This window comes from Taudactylus pleione, unplaced genomic scaffold (assembly GCF_031769625.1).
Source record: "Taudactylus pleione unplaced genomic scaffold, aTauple2 ptg000017l, whole genome shotgun sequence".
NCBI classification, from domain to species: Eukaryota; Metazoa; Chordata; class Amphibia; order Anura; family Myobatrachidae; genus Taudactylus; species Taudactylus pleione.
The window spans coordinates 15,223,974-15,241,839 of record NW_028284419.1 but is presented as its reverse complement, the minus strand read 5'-3'; the positions used below and the strand labels follow the sequence as shown (position 1 = coordinate 15,241,839).

The window sequence follows — 17,866 nt, the reverse complement described above, 5'->3', positions numbered from 1 at the left end:
AATGGTATTCTCCATTTCCTGCTCCTTTTTTCGAGTGTTTCAGCTCTTTCCTACAGTGGTGCATTCAGCCAGGTTCAGGGCAGTCAAGTATAGTCCATTATTTAGATGAATTCTTATTGGTAGAGAGGGCCACAGCAGGCGTAAACAAAAAAAGAAATAAAAATAAAATAAAATAAAAAATAAAATAAATAAAAATAGTTAACTAGTTTGAATAGTGAACTTAAGGTCGACATGCGCTTATGGGGCACTTTTTGCAGGATTTTAACGGGGTTCGGTTTTTGGTTGCCCAAGCCAGTGGGCTTTGGATTTTGGGGCCTTTTCTGAGGGTCAGTATTGCACGGCAGCTTGGCCACAGGATTGGCGAGCTGCCGGTTTTACAAGCAATATGCTCCTCCTCTATTGGTTTCCAATTGTAGTGGCCATAGAGTTCTAGATGGCGCAGCTTAGTAATCGTAGCATAATTTTCTGGTGCAACAACCTGGGGGTGGTTCAGGCCATTAACGCGTTCCGGAAGTTGAAAACGAGTTAGCGGATGCTTTATCTCGTGTCCAATGGTCAAGGTTTAGAGCATTGGCGCCCACAGCTAGCGTTCATGGTTTACCCTGCCATGCTCATGTCTGGCAGAGCATCAGGTCGGCATCGGCAGACTCGCTCTGAAAGCGTTGGCGACGGGTACCCTAAGGTCCTATACGGAAGCGTGGAACTCTTTGCTGGCTTTCATTAACAAAATAGATCAGGGTAAGAGTGTTGAAGGTAACATGTTGCAGTTCATTTGGTTTTGGCATGAACAAGGACGGTCAAAAGCAGCAATGTCCGGTACTTTGGCAGGCACTTCATATTTTTCACAATTGCATTCTTGGTAGACCCAACTAGTAATTTATTCTTTCCAAAGCACTGAAGGGTTGGGCGTAAGAACAGGCGCATTCAGATGATTCTCGTAGGCCAGTAGGTACCAGTTTGTTAAGGAATAGTGGCCTGGCAGCGGCAGGCGCGGCCTTTAGAGATTATGAGGCGATGTTGTCAGTTTGGCATTTGTTTTGGCATTTTTCGGGGCGCTGCATGTAGGTGAACTGGCAACTGCTAGTAAGAAGTCAGTGCGCACAGGAACTTTGTTGGAGAATGTGATTATGATATCGGACTCGATTTTGCTGAAAATTCTGAGATCAAAGACTGACCAATTAGGTGGGGGACATTGGTAGTCAATTACTGAGCATCCGGACCCGAGCATATGCCCCGTGGCCATAGCTAAGCATTACAGCCAGCGGCGTCCGCGAAGGGGGTTGCAATGGCTAGTGCATGGGGACCTTTCACCGCTCTCGCGTTTTTCAGTTCACAGCGAATTTTAAGCGTTATTTGATAGCCCTTGATTTGCCGGTGGGCATTATGGCGCACACTCATTCAGATTTCCCAGTGCCTTAAGGTGCGGCAGCAGCAGGTTCTTCCAGCGAGGCAATCAAGCGATTGGGTCGGTGGAAGTCTTCCGCTTATAAAGGTTATGCTAGAGGTGACAAGCTGCCTAATTAGATAGCGCTTCAATGCGAGTTTGTTTTTTGGGAAACCCAGTGCCTTAAGCTACCCGCTGCTAGGGGGGATTGGAGCTCTTTTCACCTTTTGCCCTCAATGAGGTTTTGGTGTTGTTCACCTCCATCTGGGTCACTCAAACAACTCAGTTTTCCCTCCCTGGTTGGTGGTGAAAATGCTATGGTGTATGAGCAATACTGTTCCTTTAAAAACTTTTTCCTTACAGGTCGTGGTAGGGTACTTGATAGGGTGTGGAATGTGGGTCATTCATATGTGTATTGGGCTGGCAGGCACCCCCTCGCTCGAGAGACCCCCTGTAATGTCCGCTGGATTGGGGTGCGCGGTGTCAGATGGAATGGCTTTTTGACTCTTCTCTGGGATTCAGAGAAAAAATGGGGTGCCTCAGACTGCTTGGTCATCCATCTGGGAGGCAATGATTTGGGCACGTGTAGAGGTGTACAGTTCATCATTGCTATAAGAGAGACTTGCAAATAATTGCTCAGCATTGGTCACAGGTTCAGTTGGTTTGGTCTGAAGTCATTCCTCGTAGATTTTGGAGAGGAGAGCAAGGAGCTTCAGCTTGTGAGAGAGTGAGGAGACAACTGAATGCTGCGGTGTCTTGTTCCGTGGAGAGACTCGGGGCGTGCTATCAAACACCCCCGTATCCGCTATGAAGAGGTTGACTTCTATAGATCAAATGGAGTGCATTTGGTTGGGAAAGGTTTGATCTGGTTTCTACCAGTTCTTGTGTCTGGTATTGGAAGCATTTAGCGGTCCTAGTTAGCTGGTGGCGGTACGTCGTCAGTGGACCCCGTATTTGGCGGAAAGCAGTGCTCCTCGGCGGCTCAATTTAGTGCAGCTGAACTTGGCTAGCATCCCCCCTTTGAGGAGGCGAGTCGGTCGCTGCCTTAGGGGAGGACCAGGTCTCCATCTTATGGAGGGATCAGCACTTTGCTAGATTAAGGGGAGATGGTACTACTCGAGATAGCTCGCACTTGGGGGTGGAATCTCCACCCCCATCTTAGTAATACATTCCGCTTATGGGCTGTAGCCGAGTTAGCACTGCTTTTTCGCCACCATGCTCGATGCTATTACAGATCAATTACAATCCAATTAAATAAATTTGGCTGCGACATCTTTATTGCAAATCTATTCAGTTGTCAGTGTCGTTATTTTAGATGTTAAGTTTAAGTTAAGTATGGTGAAAATAGTAAAACTATGGGTGACTTAATTGGATTTTGCCCCTGTACTTAAACTATATTAAATATAGAAGAAGGATGGCATTTATCTGCTTTTTCAACTGCTATTGACACATACAAACATTTGTAAATCTATACATTACATAATTAGTTACAAAATATACTCATTTTAATCAGTAGTACATGCACATATCTTTGAGACCGTTATATCACATTAAAGTACACTGCTATAGCACATTTACTTAAACCATAGATATTTATGTCAAATAGGGATGATACCAGAAGAATGTGATAAAACAAGTCTGTGTATCGGTTTTCCTTCTTGCAAGGTGATCTACTGTACAGTATGTCCTAGTTAAAATAGTTGTGAGAACAAAACGAATAAATTGAACTGTTTAGACATGTAGACATGAATTTACACAAGCACAGGTCCAGAAGACTTGTGATTTTAAATAAGAGAAAATGGATACCAATCAGAATATAGTAGCTTAATATTGAAACTCTAGTGACTAGACAATTTCACTGTTTACTAGTATTCTAGATGGGCCTCAAAAGTTCATCAATGAAGATCAGGGTCAATATTTCATTATGTTCCCAGTGGCAGGATGGCAGCAGAGATTTACTTGTCTGCCCAGCAGAGTGATTAGTATGCCAGATGGCAATCACTCTCCTAGTTAAATATTCTCCTGGGCAAATTAATTTTTGTTTCATGTGTTCTATTAATATCTAATTTTTTAACTACTGCCCCAAAGAAGATAAATCTTTATTTATCAAGTTCACTTAATTGGCTTAGAGATGGTTAGTTATTGTGTGGTTCTGTCATACTAGTACCTTTTTAAAATTCTATTCATAAAACATGTCATCAGTGTCCTATTCTGTTTTAACTTGGCCACTAATTGATGTTGTTTTATTGGTGCCTACGTCTTATGAGTTAAGCAAAGAAATAGGGCAACTCCAGATGTATGTTATATGTCACCCCATATGGCACACTCTGCCCCCTAATCATCTTCAAGATCCTGCCACCAATCTCCGTCAAAAGCTAGAATCATATTTTTGTTTTGAAAAGTAGAGAATAAACTTGGTAATATTGAGATTTCTGTAGTTGGTAACTTGGTATTGATCTTTGAATAGGCAATTGTTGCTGCCTGGAATCCCACCTCTAGTCCAGTATTAGTATTTAAATAGTGAAGCAAAGCTTAAGTGTTACCATTGTTTTTGCACGACACAAATAATTGTACTGGTTTCTATGCAGTGTGATTTGTAGCTTCTTCCAGAGTATGGCATTTATATAGTGTTTGCTGTGTATGTTTAGAATTCATATACATGGGATATGAATATTTTGATGAAATTCAAAGTCAGAATTTCCCTGTAAAATAATGTGCTTGCCCTTGGCCCCTTTATCTATCCATGTCTTCATTGTCCTTGGTTCATGAAGCTGGGTGCTTAGAAGGGAGGCAAATCCCATCACTGCATCCTCACCTCTAGCTCACATCTCCACCTGGTCTCTCTCCACTGGCACATTTCCCTCTTTTTTTTTAAACAGGTGCTAATTTCACCAATCCTAAAGAAACCATCTCTTCATCCAATCTCTCTCTCCAAGTTCAACCCTGTACTATGTGGCTCCATATAAATATAGGACAATATTTTTCTCCTCCTCTTTGCCTATAAATTCCTTGAACAACTTGTATGCAGTTGCCTATCTTTCTCTCCTCTGACTCCATTCTCAACTTAATGCAATTGGGTTCCACCACCAACATTCAAGTGGAACTGCACCCACAAAGTGGTCAATGATCTACTTACAGCAAGGGTCACTTCTCTATACTTGTCCTCCTGGAATTCTCTGCTTCTCTTGACACTATTAATCACCCTTTTCTCCAGCACAACTTTTGCTCCATGGTCCTTTATGACACTGTTCTCTCCTGGTCCACTTCCTACCGAACTGTTCCTTGAGTGTCTCTGCCTCTAGCACATCCTCCCCTGCACTCTCACTACGTGTTGGGGGTGCATAAGGCTCTGTTGTCAGCCCTCTGATTTTCTCACTGTATACCTTTTTCTCTTGAAGGACTAATTCACTCATTTGGCCTCAGTACCACCCTCACTGACCTCCCATGACCTTTCCTTCTGTAGTAACTCCTGCAACCAACTGTCCAAATTCCTCCTGAAACTCAACAATGACAAAATATAGTTTATCCTCTTTCTCCTCCAATCACCTTCCCCTCAATTACACCACAATTTCCTCCATCTCCTCAACCATTTGTCTTGGTGTCCAACGTCAATACATCATCTGCTTTGACTAAATTGACTAGAAATTCCTGGAAATTAATGTTTTTGATGTTAATAATACTGTAGGAACAAAAACAGGTCCAAGTAACATGATTTTACTAGGGATGTGCAGGCTCGGATAGGTTCGAATTTGCACGCCGAGTTCGGATTTTTCCCTCCAAAAAATGGGACTCAGAAAGTGGCAAAACGTCATCTTGCATGGACAAACATCATCATTCCGGGACTTTTGTCCAGGAATGATGATGTTTGTTCATGAAAGATGACGTTTTGCCTCTTTCTGAGTCCCGTTTTTTGGAGGGAAAAATCCGAACTCGGCGTGCAAATTCGAACCTATCCGAGCCTGCACATCCCTATAATTTATCTGCTTTAATAAATGTTTAAAGAAACCAAAACACGACGATTTATAACCAAAACACGTGGGTCTGTGCTCATCATTAATAATAGTAATTATACTAATAAAAATAATGATAGTGATTTTTATGTATGTCAGAAAGAAAAAAAGGCATTTAGTGAAATTGCACTCATGGCAGCTAGCAACAAGGTATGACTTTGGATATAGAGGAGTATAGACCCTGCTCCTTTTATTAGCTTACTTTAATCATGTGGCTTTCTTCTTATCTACGGGATGTAGTCATAGTGTTGTAAGTTGCAATGTCAACATTGAACATGTCAGCACTTGCAGAATTCCGACAAGTTCACAATGTTGACGTGTGAAATGTCGACCTACTGCATAGACTAGCAGCGGAGGGTTGGGGCTAGGCTGCGGGAGGGGAGATTAGGCACCAGGGTGGAAGGTTTGGGTTAGCGATACTCATGCCTGATCCACTGGAAGTCATCAGGAGGTCACCACCAAACTTGGAAGGGACCGGTGGACACGTCGTAAAAGGTAAGTCATCACTAGACCACCAGGGAAGTTTTGTTGACATAATGAGTGTCAACCTAGTCAATGTCATCATAATGAATGTCAACAAATATACCAAACCCCTAATTTCCTGGACCATGACAATGCCCTTTCATATGCAGCTTCCACACATGCGTAGACAGATTATTTCAATCCTCTGACAAACACACTGTAAGACTAGGGACTGGGATGGCTGAGCATGAAAATTAATAACAAAGAGGGTCTCTGACCATTGTCATGTGAACTTAAAATAGGCATGACCTTTTGTGTCTAAACTAGTTTATTTTTATTGTTATTTTATATGAAACAAATATGTGATTTCAATACAATTCCTTTTTAACAGGAATAAGGTCTGGAGCCTACAATAATCCCCTGTATAATAAATTCCAGATAAGAAATAGCCTTATACAAGTAGGGAAAAGACAGCAGCTCGTTTTACTTTAGTATAACTATTTACAATTCCTCTATTTTTTTTATAACCGCAATAAATACATTTTTACTGTCTCTAATTAGCTCATTGTTAATGCGTCACCTCGATCATTCAGCTATGAACTTTCTTTATTTTACTAATGCCCAGAGGTAAAATATTCTCATTTAAGTCCAACATTTACTGTAAATACTGCTTTAAAGGTGATACAATACATATAGTAATTTAAAAATACATCATTAACTTGGGGAAGGCGGGAGGCGTGTGTCACGGCCTTCACTAATTAAAGTGCACCCACCTATACAGTACACAAATTGGAGGCTGCTTACATTGGGGGTGTATCATTTCACTGTATACTTGAACCTACGGTATCATTTCACTGTATACTTGAAGTTTCCAGTGAAATGATACTGTAGGAGAATAATGGCATCACTGGGAAATGAGGCACTTTGTGCAACCATTTCGTAGCCCAATATTGCCTCAGTGATGTCAATAGATGCTATGGAAGTCATAGGCAGCACTCTCACAAGTATTGTTTCAGTTTACAAAATGGCAGCGTACTCTGTGTGTATGCGGCATTTCCATTTTAATACCAAGCTGTGCAGGGTTCCACTTTTTATATTTAAAATATCTGTCAAATGGGAGAATAGTAATCTCCAGGTGACATAAATATATCCAGCTACAGGACTTTCAGTTGTTACTTCAGTGCTGCATTTGCCATTAATCAAATCATGAAGAGCTGCTCAGTTACACCTTATATCAAATGAAAGGAAAAATATCAGAAAATAATAAGCCCTGCCCCTATTCCTTTCTTAACAAGACCTATGATTCGCCCAGTCCCAAGCTGATCCATCAATCTATACCTTTATTATGTAAGTCACGTCCCATCCAATGCACTTCAGGGGTTTTAAAATTAGTATGGGCACATTCTGTCATAGAGTTCATGAGCAGGAGGAATAATGGACTTTAAGCACTGACCTTATAATAGTCATTTATTATTAAAGACATTTGTGCCCAGATATTCAACAATTACACCACTATTAAGATTATGTATTTTAGCTTCCTGGTGCATTATCCCAGTCTGTTCTTAGTCAATTATCATTCTTTTATCATGTCATTCATTAATTATCCACATCAGATTCTTACAATTCATTTACATTGTGTTCCACAGGCACTCCCTTGAATACCAGGCCTCTGAATATCAATGTATATATTCTGTATAGATCAACAATGACATGGGTGTGAAAAGCAAGGAAAACATCTTGAATTGTATTTGAATCTACAGTTGTCACTTGGAACAACATATTTCATTAATCTACCAGTTTCACAACTATCTATTGTAATATAGGGACAGATTTATGCAGGTCATATATCTACAGCTTGACTCCATGTACGGATCGGCTATAAAAAACACAGATCCACAGACATCGATGATCGGCGATCCGTCAGTGGATCAGAGAAAAACGACATGTTAAAAATACCCGACTAGCCATTCAGATCATTGTTTTGTTCGGAATTGGTGAATTGAAAATTTCCAACAGGCATCAGAAGAACGGGAAATTGGGGCAATACATTGCCGATGTATGTGCTCACCATTAGTTCTCCAGTATTGATATCCAACTCTCTTGGCTTCAAATAACAAGGGGCCTACCATTATACTTGCTGGTAATATCAACCACCACTTGATAGTTACCCAAATCCAGCAGTAGCTCACCACTTACTAACCACAGTGTCCAACCCTGGATCTTCTATAAGTCCTCGGCACAAAGCAATGCTAATATAGGATTGGTGGTGTTGTGTCCTTTTCTGTATGATAATGATAATTAATGGCTCTCTTGTTGCAAGCTTCAAAAGTTCTACAATCTCATCCTTTACTAACTGAAGGTTGTCAGATGATACCATTGACTCAGAATTTCATCATCTGACAACTTTCAAAGGTCTAGGACCCCTTCCTATAACCTTCAGTTAGTAAAACCTGAGATTGTAGAACTTTTAAATCTTTGCAACAAGAGAGACATTATCAGTTAGCAACAGGCTATTCTTGGTAAGATAAAGGAAAGGCCTACGACATTGGAAACGCATTGCTCTTTATGGCAAGAAAAAGGGTGAAGGAGAAATAATGAGTGAGGGATGGGGTTAAGGAGAGAATGAGTAGGGGATAGGGGGTGGGTGGAGGGGAGAGAAATGAAGGTTCAGGGCAAAGGAAGAATGAGAGAGGAAGGTGGAAGGGGTGAAAGCGAGGAAGGAGCACTGTAGGTAAAGGACTGAGACGTCAGAGGGGAAGAATATTAAAATATTTCTCTGCTTTTGTTTCACTTTAAATTTTCTATTATTCATGTTTTAAATACTTCCTCTTCAATATTATTGCGCCCCGTAATCTGAGTGTTAGAGGAATAACAATTCTGCATTGTCTGGGACCCATTTCCTTTATGGCTTTAATTTAATTGTTAAAAAGCTTTTTTTTTCTTTTTCCAACAACTATATTAAACAGAAGTCTAATGCTATAAATACATAAGTATTTAACATACACTGCTACTTTTGTTGCCAAGAAATAAAAGTACAACACTGAATAAAAGGATAAGTGTTCCATTATGTCATAGTACATTATAAAGACTTTTGCTGAATCACAACAGAGTCTTAAAAGTGTCTGCAGTTCTTAAAAGTTTTATAAACCACAGCCTCTCAGCGCTACTGTGTTTGTGGCCGTTTTCAAGCAACAAAGTTATTTATTATTTTATTAAGTACCTTGTCACTAACATGACACTCTGTGTGGGAACAAAGCTTGCAAATTGTCTTAGAACAGGTGTACAGTTGTCTTACTGGGAAAGCAAGAATTGATAAGAGAGAATATTACAGGAAATTGTCCCTGTTTTCTTCTTATCCTCCTAAAGTACAGTATGATGTGCATTAAATCTGTGAATCTTGATAAATTTATCTCTACTTCACAAAATAATTAGAGAACTAGAAAACTTCTTTGTTGGAATAAATGTGTACGGGTAGCAGGGTTATTGCAGAGTGAGTGTACACACCAGAGAATGCCCTGAGACAACGAACAGCCCAGTACTTAACCAGTTGTTAGTAGCAATGTGATTCTACAACCGTACTCAGTTATGCATACATAGCACTGGTTGCGTGGAGATGAGTATACAGGTCACCAGACAATGACTGTATCTGAGTAGTGGTGCAGGATGCAAGTGGTACCAGGCTCTCTAGTGATGGTAGCAGCTCTCTGACGGCGTGGTATGGCAATAGTCGTAGGCCTCTCTGGACCTTAGGGGCATATTCAATTGTGTCCGAGAATAGCTAAAAACCTGCACCTGCGAGGTTTTTCCTACAGGTGTGGTTTTTTTTAAAAAACACACACCGGGAGGTTTTTATTCTCGCACCTCCTGAGCAAGCGTGATTTTTCCTAAAATCGATGATATAAGGAAGAATTACCGGGACTTGCTCTGACATCCCGTGGCATCCCCCCTGAGGACAAATTAAGCAATTGGAAGTATCCAGTTAGCTTAATTAGTCCTTAATTACTCACCTTCCAAAGCGCAGTCTTCTGCATCTTCTTCTGCATCCAGCGTCAGGAGCCGGCTCTTCTGCAGCAGGGTCAGTGTGTGTGGTGTATGTAAGTGTGTGTGAGAGTGTGTGTGCATGAGTGTGTGTGTGTGTGACCCCGGTGCGGTGTGTGTGGCCCCAGAATGGGCGCTGGGAGAACTACATCTCCCAGCAGTCCTTGCTCCTCCCATCAGCCCCTGGGACTCCCAGCAGCCCCCTCTCCAGTAAGAAGAGAGGAAGCCACTGGGAGCCGCGGAGTCCCCCTGCCAGATAGGTGTTTGTTTGTTTTTTAATAAAAAAATTTACGTGGCGTGGGGTTTTCAGAGCTGAAAATCCCGCGACCACTATTTTTTTAATTGAATGCAGCGGGTAGCGGGAGCATGCATACCCGCGGTATTCCGGAATTGGGCGCAAGGTTTTTAACTCACTAAATCTCGCGCCAAATTGTATATGCCCCTTAGTGGAAGATACCTCATAGTGGTGTCCACAGTAAAGGGATGGAGATGGGTTTTGTTCTTAGAGAATGTGTGAATAGAGTTGCTAAAGAAAGAGAAAAGTTTTGGTTGGAGATATAAACCAACAGCTGCTTACCAGTTTGCTCTCCTCAGGCTCCCAAAGTCTGGAGTTGCTCAAGGATTAAAGTACAGAACCATATGCACTATACACTTGTCCAGTTTTGAGACCGTATCAAAATAGGTCTCAAGCAGAACTTGTGGTGTCTTAATGTAAACCTACCATATCTGTGAGATATGTATCATGCTGCATATTCTGTACAGCCTACTGCTATGGTCATGTGTTTCTATTTTGAACCTATTCCATTTAATTATAGACATTAATATTAAACTGGGCACACACTAGTCCATGAACTCAGCGACGGCAGATGCAGCGGCACAATATATTGGGTTGGCTGTACACACTATACAATTTGGTGTACACTAAGCTGTAACTAGACTTTTTGGTGCCCTAGGCCAGAAAGAGCATTGACATCCTTCCTCCCTAATTTTTCAAACAGGGACATAAGACGCATATCCGAAAAAGGGCCATGGCTATTGTGAGGAAGGGGCATGACAAGTCGGATTTGTTCCATATGATTATGAAGGGACACCAATCCCTTTGTACTACTGTTATCCAGGTGTCGGTGCCAAATACAGTATGAATCCAATGACTGCAGTGATGATACACAATAATTATACAGTATAACTCATCAGCTCTTGATGTAGGAGAGCGTTGGTGAAGCTGCCCCTGCAGCAGGATTTGTCCATCAGACAGCCGTGCACAAGCCTGGAGCTGGCAGTGTAGATCACCGACTGAAGGTATAGAAACAGTGCTACTTGTAGTGTATATGCAGCAAATATCAGTGGTGGGAGATCCATTTATGTAACCTGCTCCGACAGCTGAACTCGCCAGCAATGGTATCAAGGTGTGCTGGTAACACCTTGTTCAGGAATCGGTGGCTGTGTTTAGGGCTGTCATCAAAATTTGTGGGGCAGATAACTCCATGTGTAGAGTGCCTTACTGCCATGTGAGAGGTGATAAGTTTGAGTACCGGGTATGACAGTATTTTCAAACGTGTGTGTTAAATAAAAGATGATGTGACTGAAGGTTCTTAGGGGTTGCCAGATGGAGGGTAGTCGGCCAGAGAGGAGATAGTGATGTCAAGGAGATGCTGGGGATAAAAGAAGAGGAAGCTAAAGTGAGCATGATTGTAAATAGAAAACTGATAGTTCCGAACAGCGTTCCCCCCTGTCCTGTGCCGTGACACATGTCGCACTACCCTAGTTACGGCTCTGGGTGTACAACTGTCCGATATATCATTCCCCCCACCACATCTAGAAGCATGGTGTCGGCTGCCAGATCTCCCAATTGGCCGGCGCTGCAGGCTGATCTGAGGATAAGTTGAACGATGCACTGGAGTGCGCAATAGTGCGTACACACTGGATGATGGGGACGATTTGTCTTTCCAGTTCACCTCAAAATGATAAGGGTGCTCCAATACATACAGAAAAAACAACAACGTCACTTGCACTTATGAGTTGTTCCAATAATTCATACAGTATATTGTCCAAGTTGTTTCGGTACAGATGATCTGCAGTACATGAAAGAAACTATAGGAAGTACAATAGTGTAATACAGTCACTTTGTGGGCACACACCACCACAAGGATGTGTAACACAATTGGAAGAAGGTGAAAGGGGATCCACTCCCAGCTTCAAATTCTACTCCCTTGATGGAATTTCACCCACATGTGAGGGGAAAGGGTATATGGTGAATTTCTTACACATATGCTTACTTCTAGCAACGTAGTGCTTGCATACAAAGGTATCTTTTGTTATCTCTGGCGTGAAGTCCTCACATAGGATATGGTCTTGTCAACAGATGTGGTTTAATTATAAAAAACAACAAGTTACCCAGTTTTGTATAACCCCGAAATTGGATATGTTTATTAAAATAAACCATTAAAAAACCCTACCATCAAAGATGGACTAATGTTTGCATCTCTGTCCTCATAAAGATGGAACCCGGGTATACAATAGAGGTACAGAGGTAATATGTACTGATGGTTGGGAAGCCACACAGATAAAATGGTGAGAAGGAAATACACTTTTTGACGCATTTCGGTGCTCTGCTGCACCTTTTTCAAGAGGAGTGTCTTAATCACTATTCACTCTAACATACTCGTGTGTGGCTAAGGGTGATCCAATAAACTTGTACGGAATCTATCCTTTTCTGACATCTCTTTCTGGTAAACATTACGCATGTTCTAAACTTTCTGGAACATCTTCAAAGGGAAGTGCAATTAAAATCATCATAAAGGCCTGTTTCTTCAGCATTGGACATTAAAATAAAAGACACAGCTCATTCACTGCTTTCAAATCCGGATAGCCTATTAATGGATGCAGGTAATCTGACAATTAATTTCATGATTATGTAGGCCCTGTGCTCTCAACCATCTGATGTTTGTAGACAACATAATTTAATCTGGCCACATATGGGCCAATCCCGCTGCTTGGCCCATGTGTGGAGCAAGGGATCAATGTCTCATTCGGTCACACATATAAGTGGTTAAACCACTTGAGAGCTGATCATTTGGCTGCTTGCAAAGGCTGATAGTGACAGAGTGGACAACATGCTCAGTAATAATACATTATTGGGCTTCCAATCAATTTTAACCTGATTTTTTAAGGGTATTGTGATTGGGATCACAGATGATGTGATATGAGATTAGTTGTCCATACGGTTTCACACACTGCAGAATATAGGGGCTGTGTGTTAGTCACTGCAGACATTTTTTTTTCTATTCTCCTACACATAGAACAATGTTGGGTTATAAATCCATAAATCTTCATAATGGAAACTAAAATAACTATAACAATTGTGGAGCTTTTTATGATTTTAGTGTATTTGGTGTGTGTGTGTGTTTCCCATATAATATTTTTAGGAGAGAGGAAAAGCACTTAACTGAACCAAGTATGTTTGTCATATTAACAGTATTGACTCAGGCTGCAACCTGTTCAGCTGACATTAAACGAAACACTAGCATTATCTCATTGCAATAATGTAACAATGAATGTTCCTTTGCTTACTGAAACACTAATGGATTTCCTTTTCACATGAATGCTAGTTTGAACATGAGTGTGTAATCCATTGACATGCTTAAAACACCTTCCTGCCGGTGTCATGAACACTTAATACTTTTTTGTTATCAGTTAAACAGTTTTTTTTTCACTAAGGAATCTCATGGTTAAGTGCAACACATTACAATTTTCTAAAATGGGCCATTAGTGCATTGGGCCATTAGTGAAAACATGTAAGTAACATCTCCATTTCAGTCTTAAAAGGATGGCATCATCCAAACATTTCCTTTTATATTCAGTTGGACATGTTTAGATTTGTATATAATGTCTATATTTTTTGTTACTTTAAATGTGCATCTGTATGTGTCCTTACAGGGGTATGTATACAGTATACAGTGGGAGGGAGAAGATTATTGCAAATACTATTACTCTTTTTTTCCTTTCCTTCATGTGTTGGTAATATAACAGTTATTATTATTAATCTTTATTTATAGGGCACCACAAGTGGTCCACCGTGCCGTTCAGAGGGCAAAACAATAAGACAGTACAGGGTAAAACAGTACAGTACAATACAGCAGACAAGTAACATAACACAAAAAATCTCAACAGCCACTGATGCAAGGGTGCAATAAGAAGATAAGTGTCTAATTATAGACCTGCAAACGAATTAAGCGTGACTGAAATAAAAAACAACAAAAAGGATTATAAAAGACCCTTCCTATTGTTTTGCAGCCTCAGAGCCACATTATGTCTTCTGTTTGAAATGAATGTTTTATTTTATGGCCAAATAATTTAATTGGGGGTGTGGCTTGGATTTGCATTTTTGCCCCTAAACCATTCTAACCAAACCACTTTTACTGCACCGCCTCTTCGTCGGGATGGTCATTGTCGGTATATTGTACCCAACCCGATAAAAACATATGGATTCCCTTTGCTGGCATTCATGTGTGTGTCTCAAAACATCAGCTTACAGAAATCACAAAATAAAAGATAAATTTACATTTCCGGACTTCGTAACAGCTAAAACTGTAGATACCACCCACCCAAGAGATGTCATGCATACGCTGGTCATTAGGCTAACCCACCAGGTACATATTGTGAATGGGATGACCAGCAAACACAACATGCAAAAAAAAAGGCCTAGAACATGTGTAATTGCCAGAATTAACATTATTGCTTTTAAATCAGATTTCTATATCTGAACTGAATTTGTAAGGTTACATAATCATAAAAATATTCTTACTCTTGACATTTAACTGTAATTGTGGATATTTTTGCATAGTTCAGTATGCTTAGCAATACTGGAAACAATTTACATACCAAAATAAGGAGTGTCCTGCTTACAAAAACGCTTACAATTTAAATTATTTTTTAAATTTTTTTCATTCCTGAGTATATTAAGCTACAGTGACAGAAAATGTTTGTGCTACTAGAACGTATTAAAGAGTGCTACCAGAAATAGGTACACCCTGAATATTCCTATTTTACTTAGAGAAGGCAGTGACTGAACACTACACACACACACATTCTCCATCCCTTTTCTGGACACCACCATGATGTGGTGGTGATATGGGAAAGTCTCATGCGGAGTGCATGACCATGTCCAACCCAGGGCAAGACTTAAATTCAAAGTAATGAGCACCAACCTGTGCAGACATGGTGCTCATCATTAATATTGTATGTCCTGCCAAGTCCTGTGTTAATTACCTTGATTAATCCCCATCTCCAACTATTTGAACACCAACAAAACATTTGGATGACAATTCTCTGGCCCTACCCAGCCGCACACTAGAATCCCCAGTGTTTACTCAGGGCAAAACCACCTTTTCTGACAAGTTTTGCCAAAATGGAAAAGCAGAGTGCAATGGGTTTTTATTATCCTCTAGAACAGGGGTTCTCAAATTCAGTCCTCAAGTACTACCACCAGGTCATGTTTTCTGGATGTCTTTAATCAGGCACAGGTGAGTTACTCTATTTTGCTGGTTCAGTTATTATCCCACTTGTTTCTAGAGACAGAAATCCTCAAAACATGTCCTGTTGGGAAAACTTGAGGGTTGAGGTTGTTCTAGAATAAATATAGTTCAAATATTTTTTGTAGTCCAGTATTCCTCGACGAAGAAGCTGCCAGCTAATTAGAGTAATAAAACTATCTAATTCATGCAGAGCACCATGTTGTCATGTAGGTCGTTTTTCTGTATTATTGCATGCACTATAACTAACCATGCATTTTAATTGCATTATAATGCATGCATATAAGACATAATTGTGCATTATACTGCATGAATTACACACGTCTGCAAAATTTAAGGTATTGAAAGCTTTTTTTAATAATACTTTTATATTCTTAATTATACTCCTGTGTACATCAAGAAATAGTATATTAAAACAAATTACCACATCACATTTACCCATAAAGGGGTTACATACATTAAAAAAAAAAAAGAAGTTTAATTGTTTTTGACATATTTATTGTAAAATACGAAGACGTGTAGATGATATCACTTTGTTTTTGTCTTAATTACATAATAAAATGACAATAAAATCAAACAATAACAGAAACAAAACCATAATTATTGAAAAAGTGTTAATATCTTGTTTTCTTTTGTCTTCAAACTTCGTTTTGTCACTTTTCGCTTATAAGCTATTTCTGTGTCATCTATGTGTATCATCCAGCAGTAGTCAGCCATCATACTGACGTCCCAACAACCCTGGTATCTTCTTTCTACATCTTTAACGTCTTGGTGGAACCATTCACACTGTTCTTCACTGCAGTCTCCGAGATTATTTGGGAAATGCTCAATATGGGAACTCAAAAAATTTACCTTTTAAACTCATATTGCAGCCAAGGCTTCTGTAACTATTAAGCATTTCCCTGACAATTTATTTGTAGCTTGGATCCTTGACATTGCCTAAAAAAATGTAAATCACTTGTACTGTATGAGTGGTGTGTACTGTATATGTACTGTGTGTGTGTAGTGTGTTCTGTGTGTGTCTATGTGTAAATGTGTGTATGTGGTGGTAGGCAGGGGTTAAAATGAGCCAGAACAAGGCAAAACTGTGTTGCATCTGTTGTATTTGGTTCCACCTTCGCCAGCTCACCTTGTAGTTGTAGTTGTAGTTGTGTGTGTGCAATGTACCTTTAGACAGTATGGGGTTTAGGCCCTTTGTACATTTCAGCTCCAGAACCATCTGGCACTGGGCGGGGGGGAAGTTTTATGACGAGAACTGAATTGCAACGTTTTATAATACAGTACCGATTGAATTCATTTAAGACAATGTTTTATATTAAATGTAGGCAGAATACATTTATTACTTTAAAGAATATGAAAAAAATTACTTATTCATAAATACACGTTTTGCAGAAAAACGTGATGTGATATGCAAAATTGGGAGTCATTTTCGTGTTCAGTAGCCAAAAATCTATAAGTATCACATAATTTTGTTAAGAAAGCTTTTTCATCGCAGACCTGTGTTATAAATTCCAAGTGGCAGATTTCTTAAACTACTTTTGTTTCCAATGCTCTGTGTAAAGGACATAGCAATCTATCTCATGTTTTTAAGCAATGTGTATTAAAATAGATTTAATATACTAACATTAGGATACTGATTCTTATTTCTGCATGTGATTTTTTTTTTAACCCAGGTGTTTCATAGGATACTGTTTTGACCAGTACAATAAAGCCAAGATATCTTCCTATTCAATCAAGCCCAGATCTGTTGAGGAACGTGGAAGAGTTGGACAGACAAGTCTAGAACCTCAAAATTCCTCCCTGGCTGTGATGAATAGAACAGAGGGAGCAAGGCAGACTGCAGTTTTACCAAAAAACACCCTTAGCCTGAAGCCCTCCGTATGACTGGAGGAGAGTCAGGACAGAACCCAAGGAAAGCCCAAAGGCAGAGGGAAAAACAGATTGATTTTCAGTGAGTCATTTAGCTCCTGGATTGGATACAGCTGTCCCCTGGTGGCTCTTTGGCTTGGTATTAATAGGACAAGCAAACTAGGCTGAGTAGCTTAAAATAATTATATAGAGAAATCCCCAAAACTGCTCACCATCCAAATATTTCCTTTTGTGTGAATATAGACTGAACAAATTACATTTACATTATTGAAAATGAAATCATTGGATTTACCTCAATTTCATGTTAAGCAGGAAACTGGCCAACATTCAAATATACTGCCACTAATGGGTCTGTGCTCGCCGTAGAAATTTTGAGTGGGTGTTAGCACAATATCCATTTGTCTATGCTGAAATACAACAGGACCATGTTTTGTATACTAAAAAAAACAAAATAGTTATTTGCACAACCTCAAACATGTATTTTATATCCATATGTTGAGTAACAGACACAATATTGAAAATTGCAACTATCAGTCAGTCCAAATTAAACTGCACATTTGCTGATCTATTAT

At 39.9% G+C, this 17,866-nt stretch overlaps 1 protein-coding gene across 1 annotated transcript in view; it reads left to right on the top strand.

The window, feature by feature from the left end:
• The window catches only part of LOC148540826 (uncharacterized), a 634,690-nt gene extending 617,381 nt beyond the window's left edge, over positions 1-17,309 (top strand). The window contains exon 5 of the mRNA XM_088481958.1: positions 17,099-17,309. Within this exon, the coding sequence (XP_088338084.1) occupies positions 17,099-17,309 (211 nt within the window). The remainder of the gene's footprint in view (positions 1-17,098) is intronic.
• The last annotated feature ends 557 nt before the right edge of the window (positions 17,310-17,866 follow it).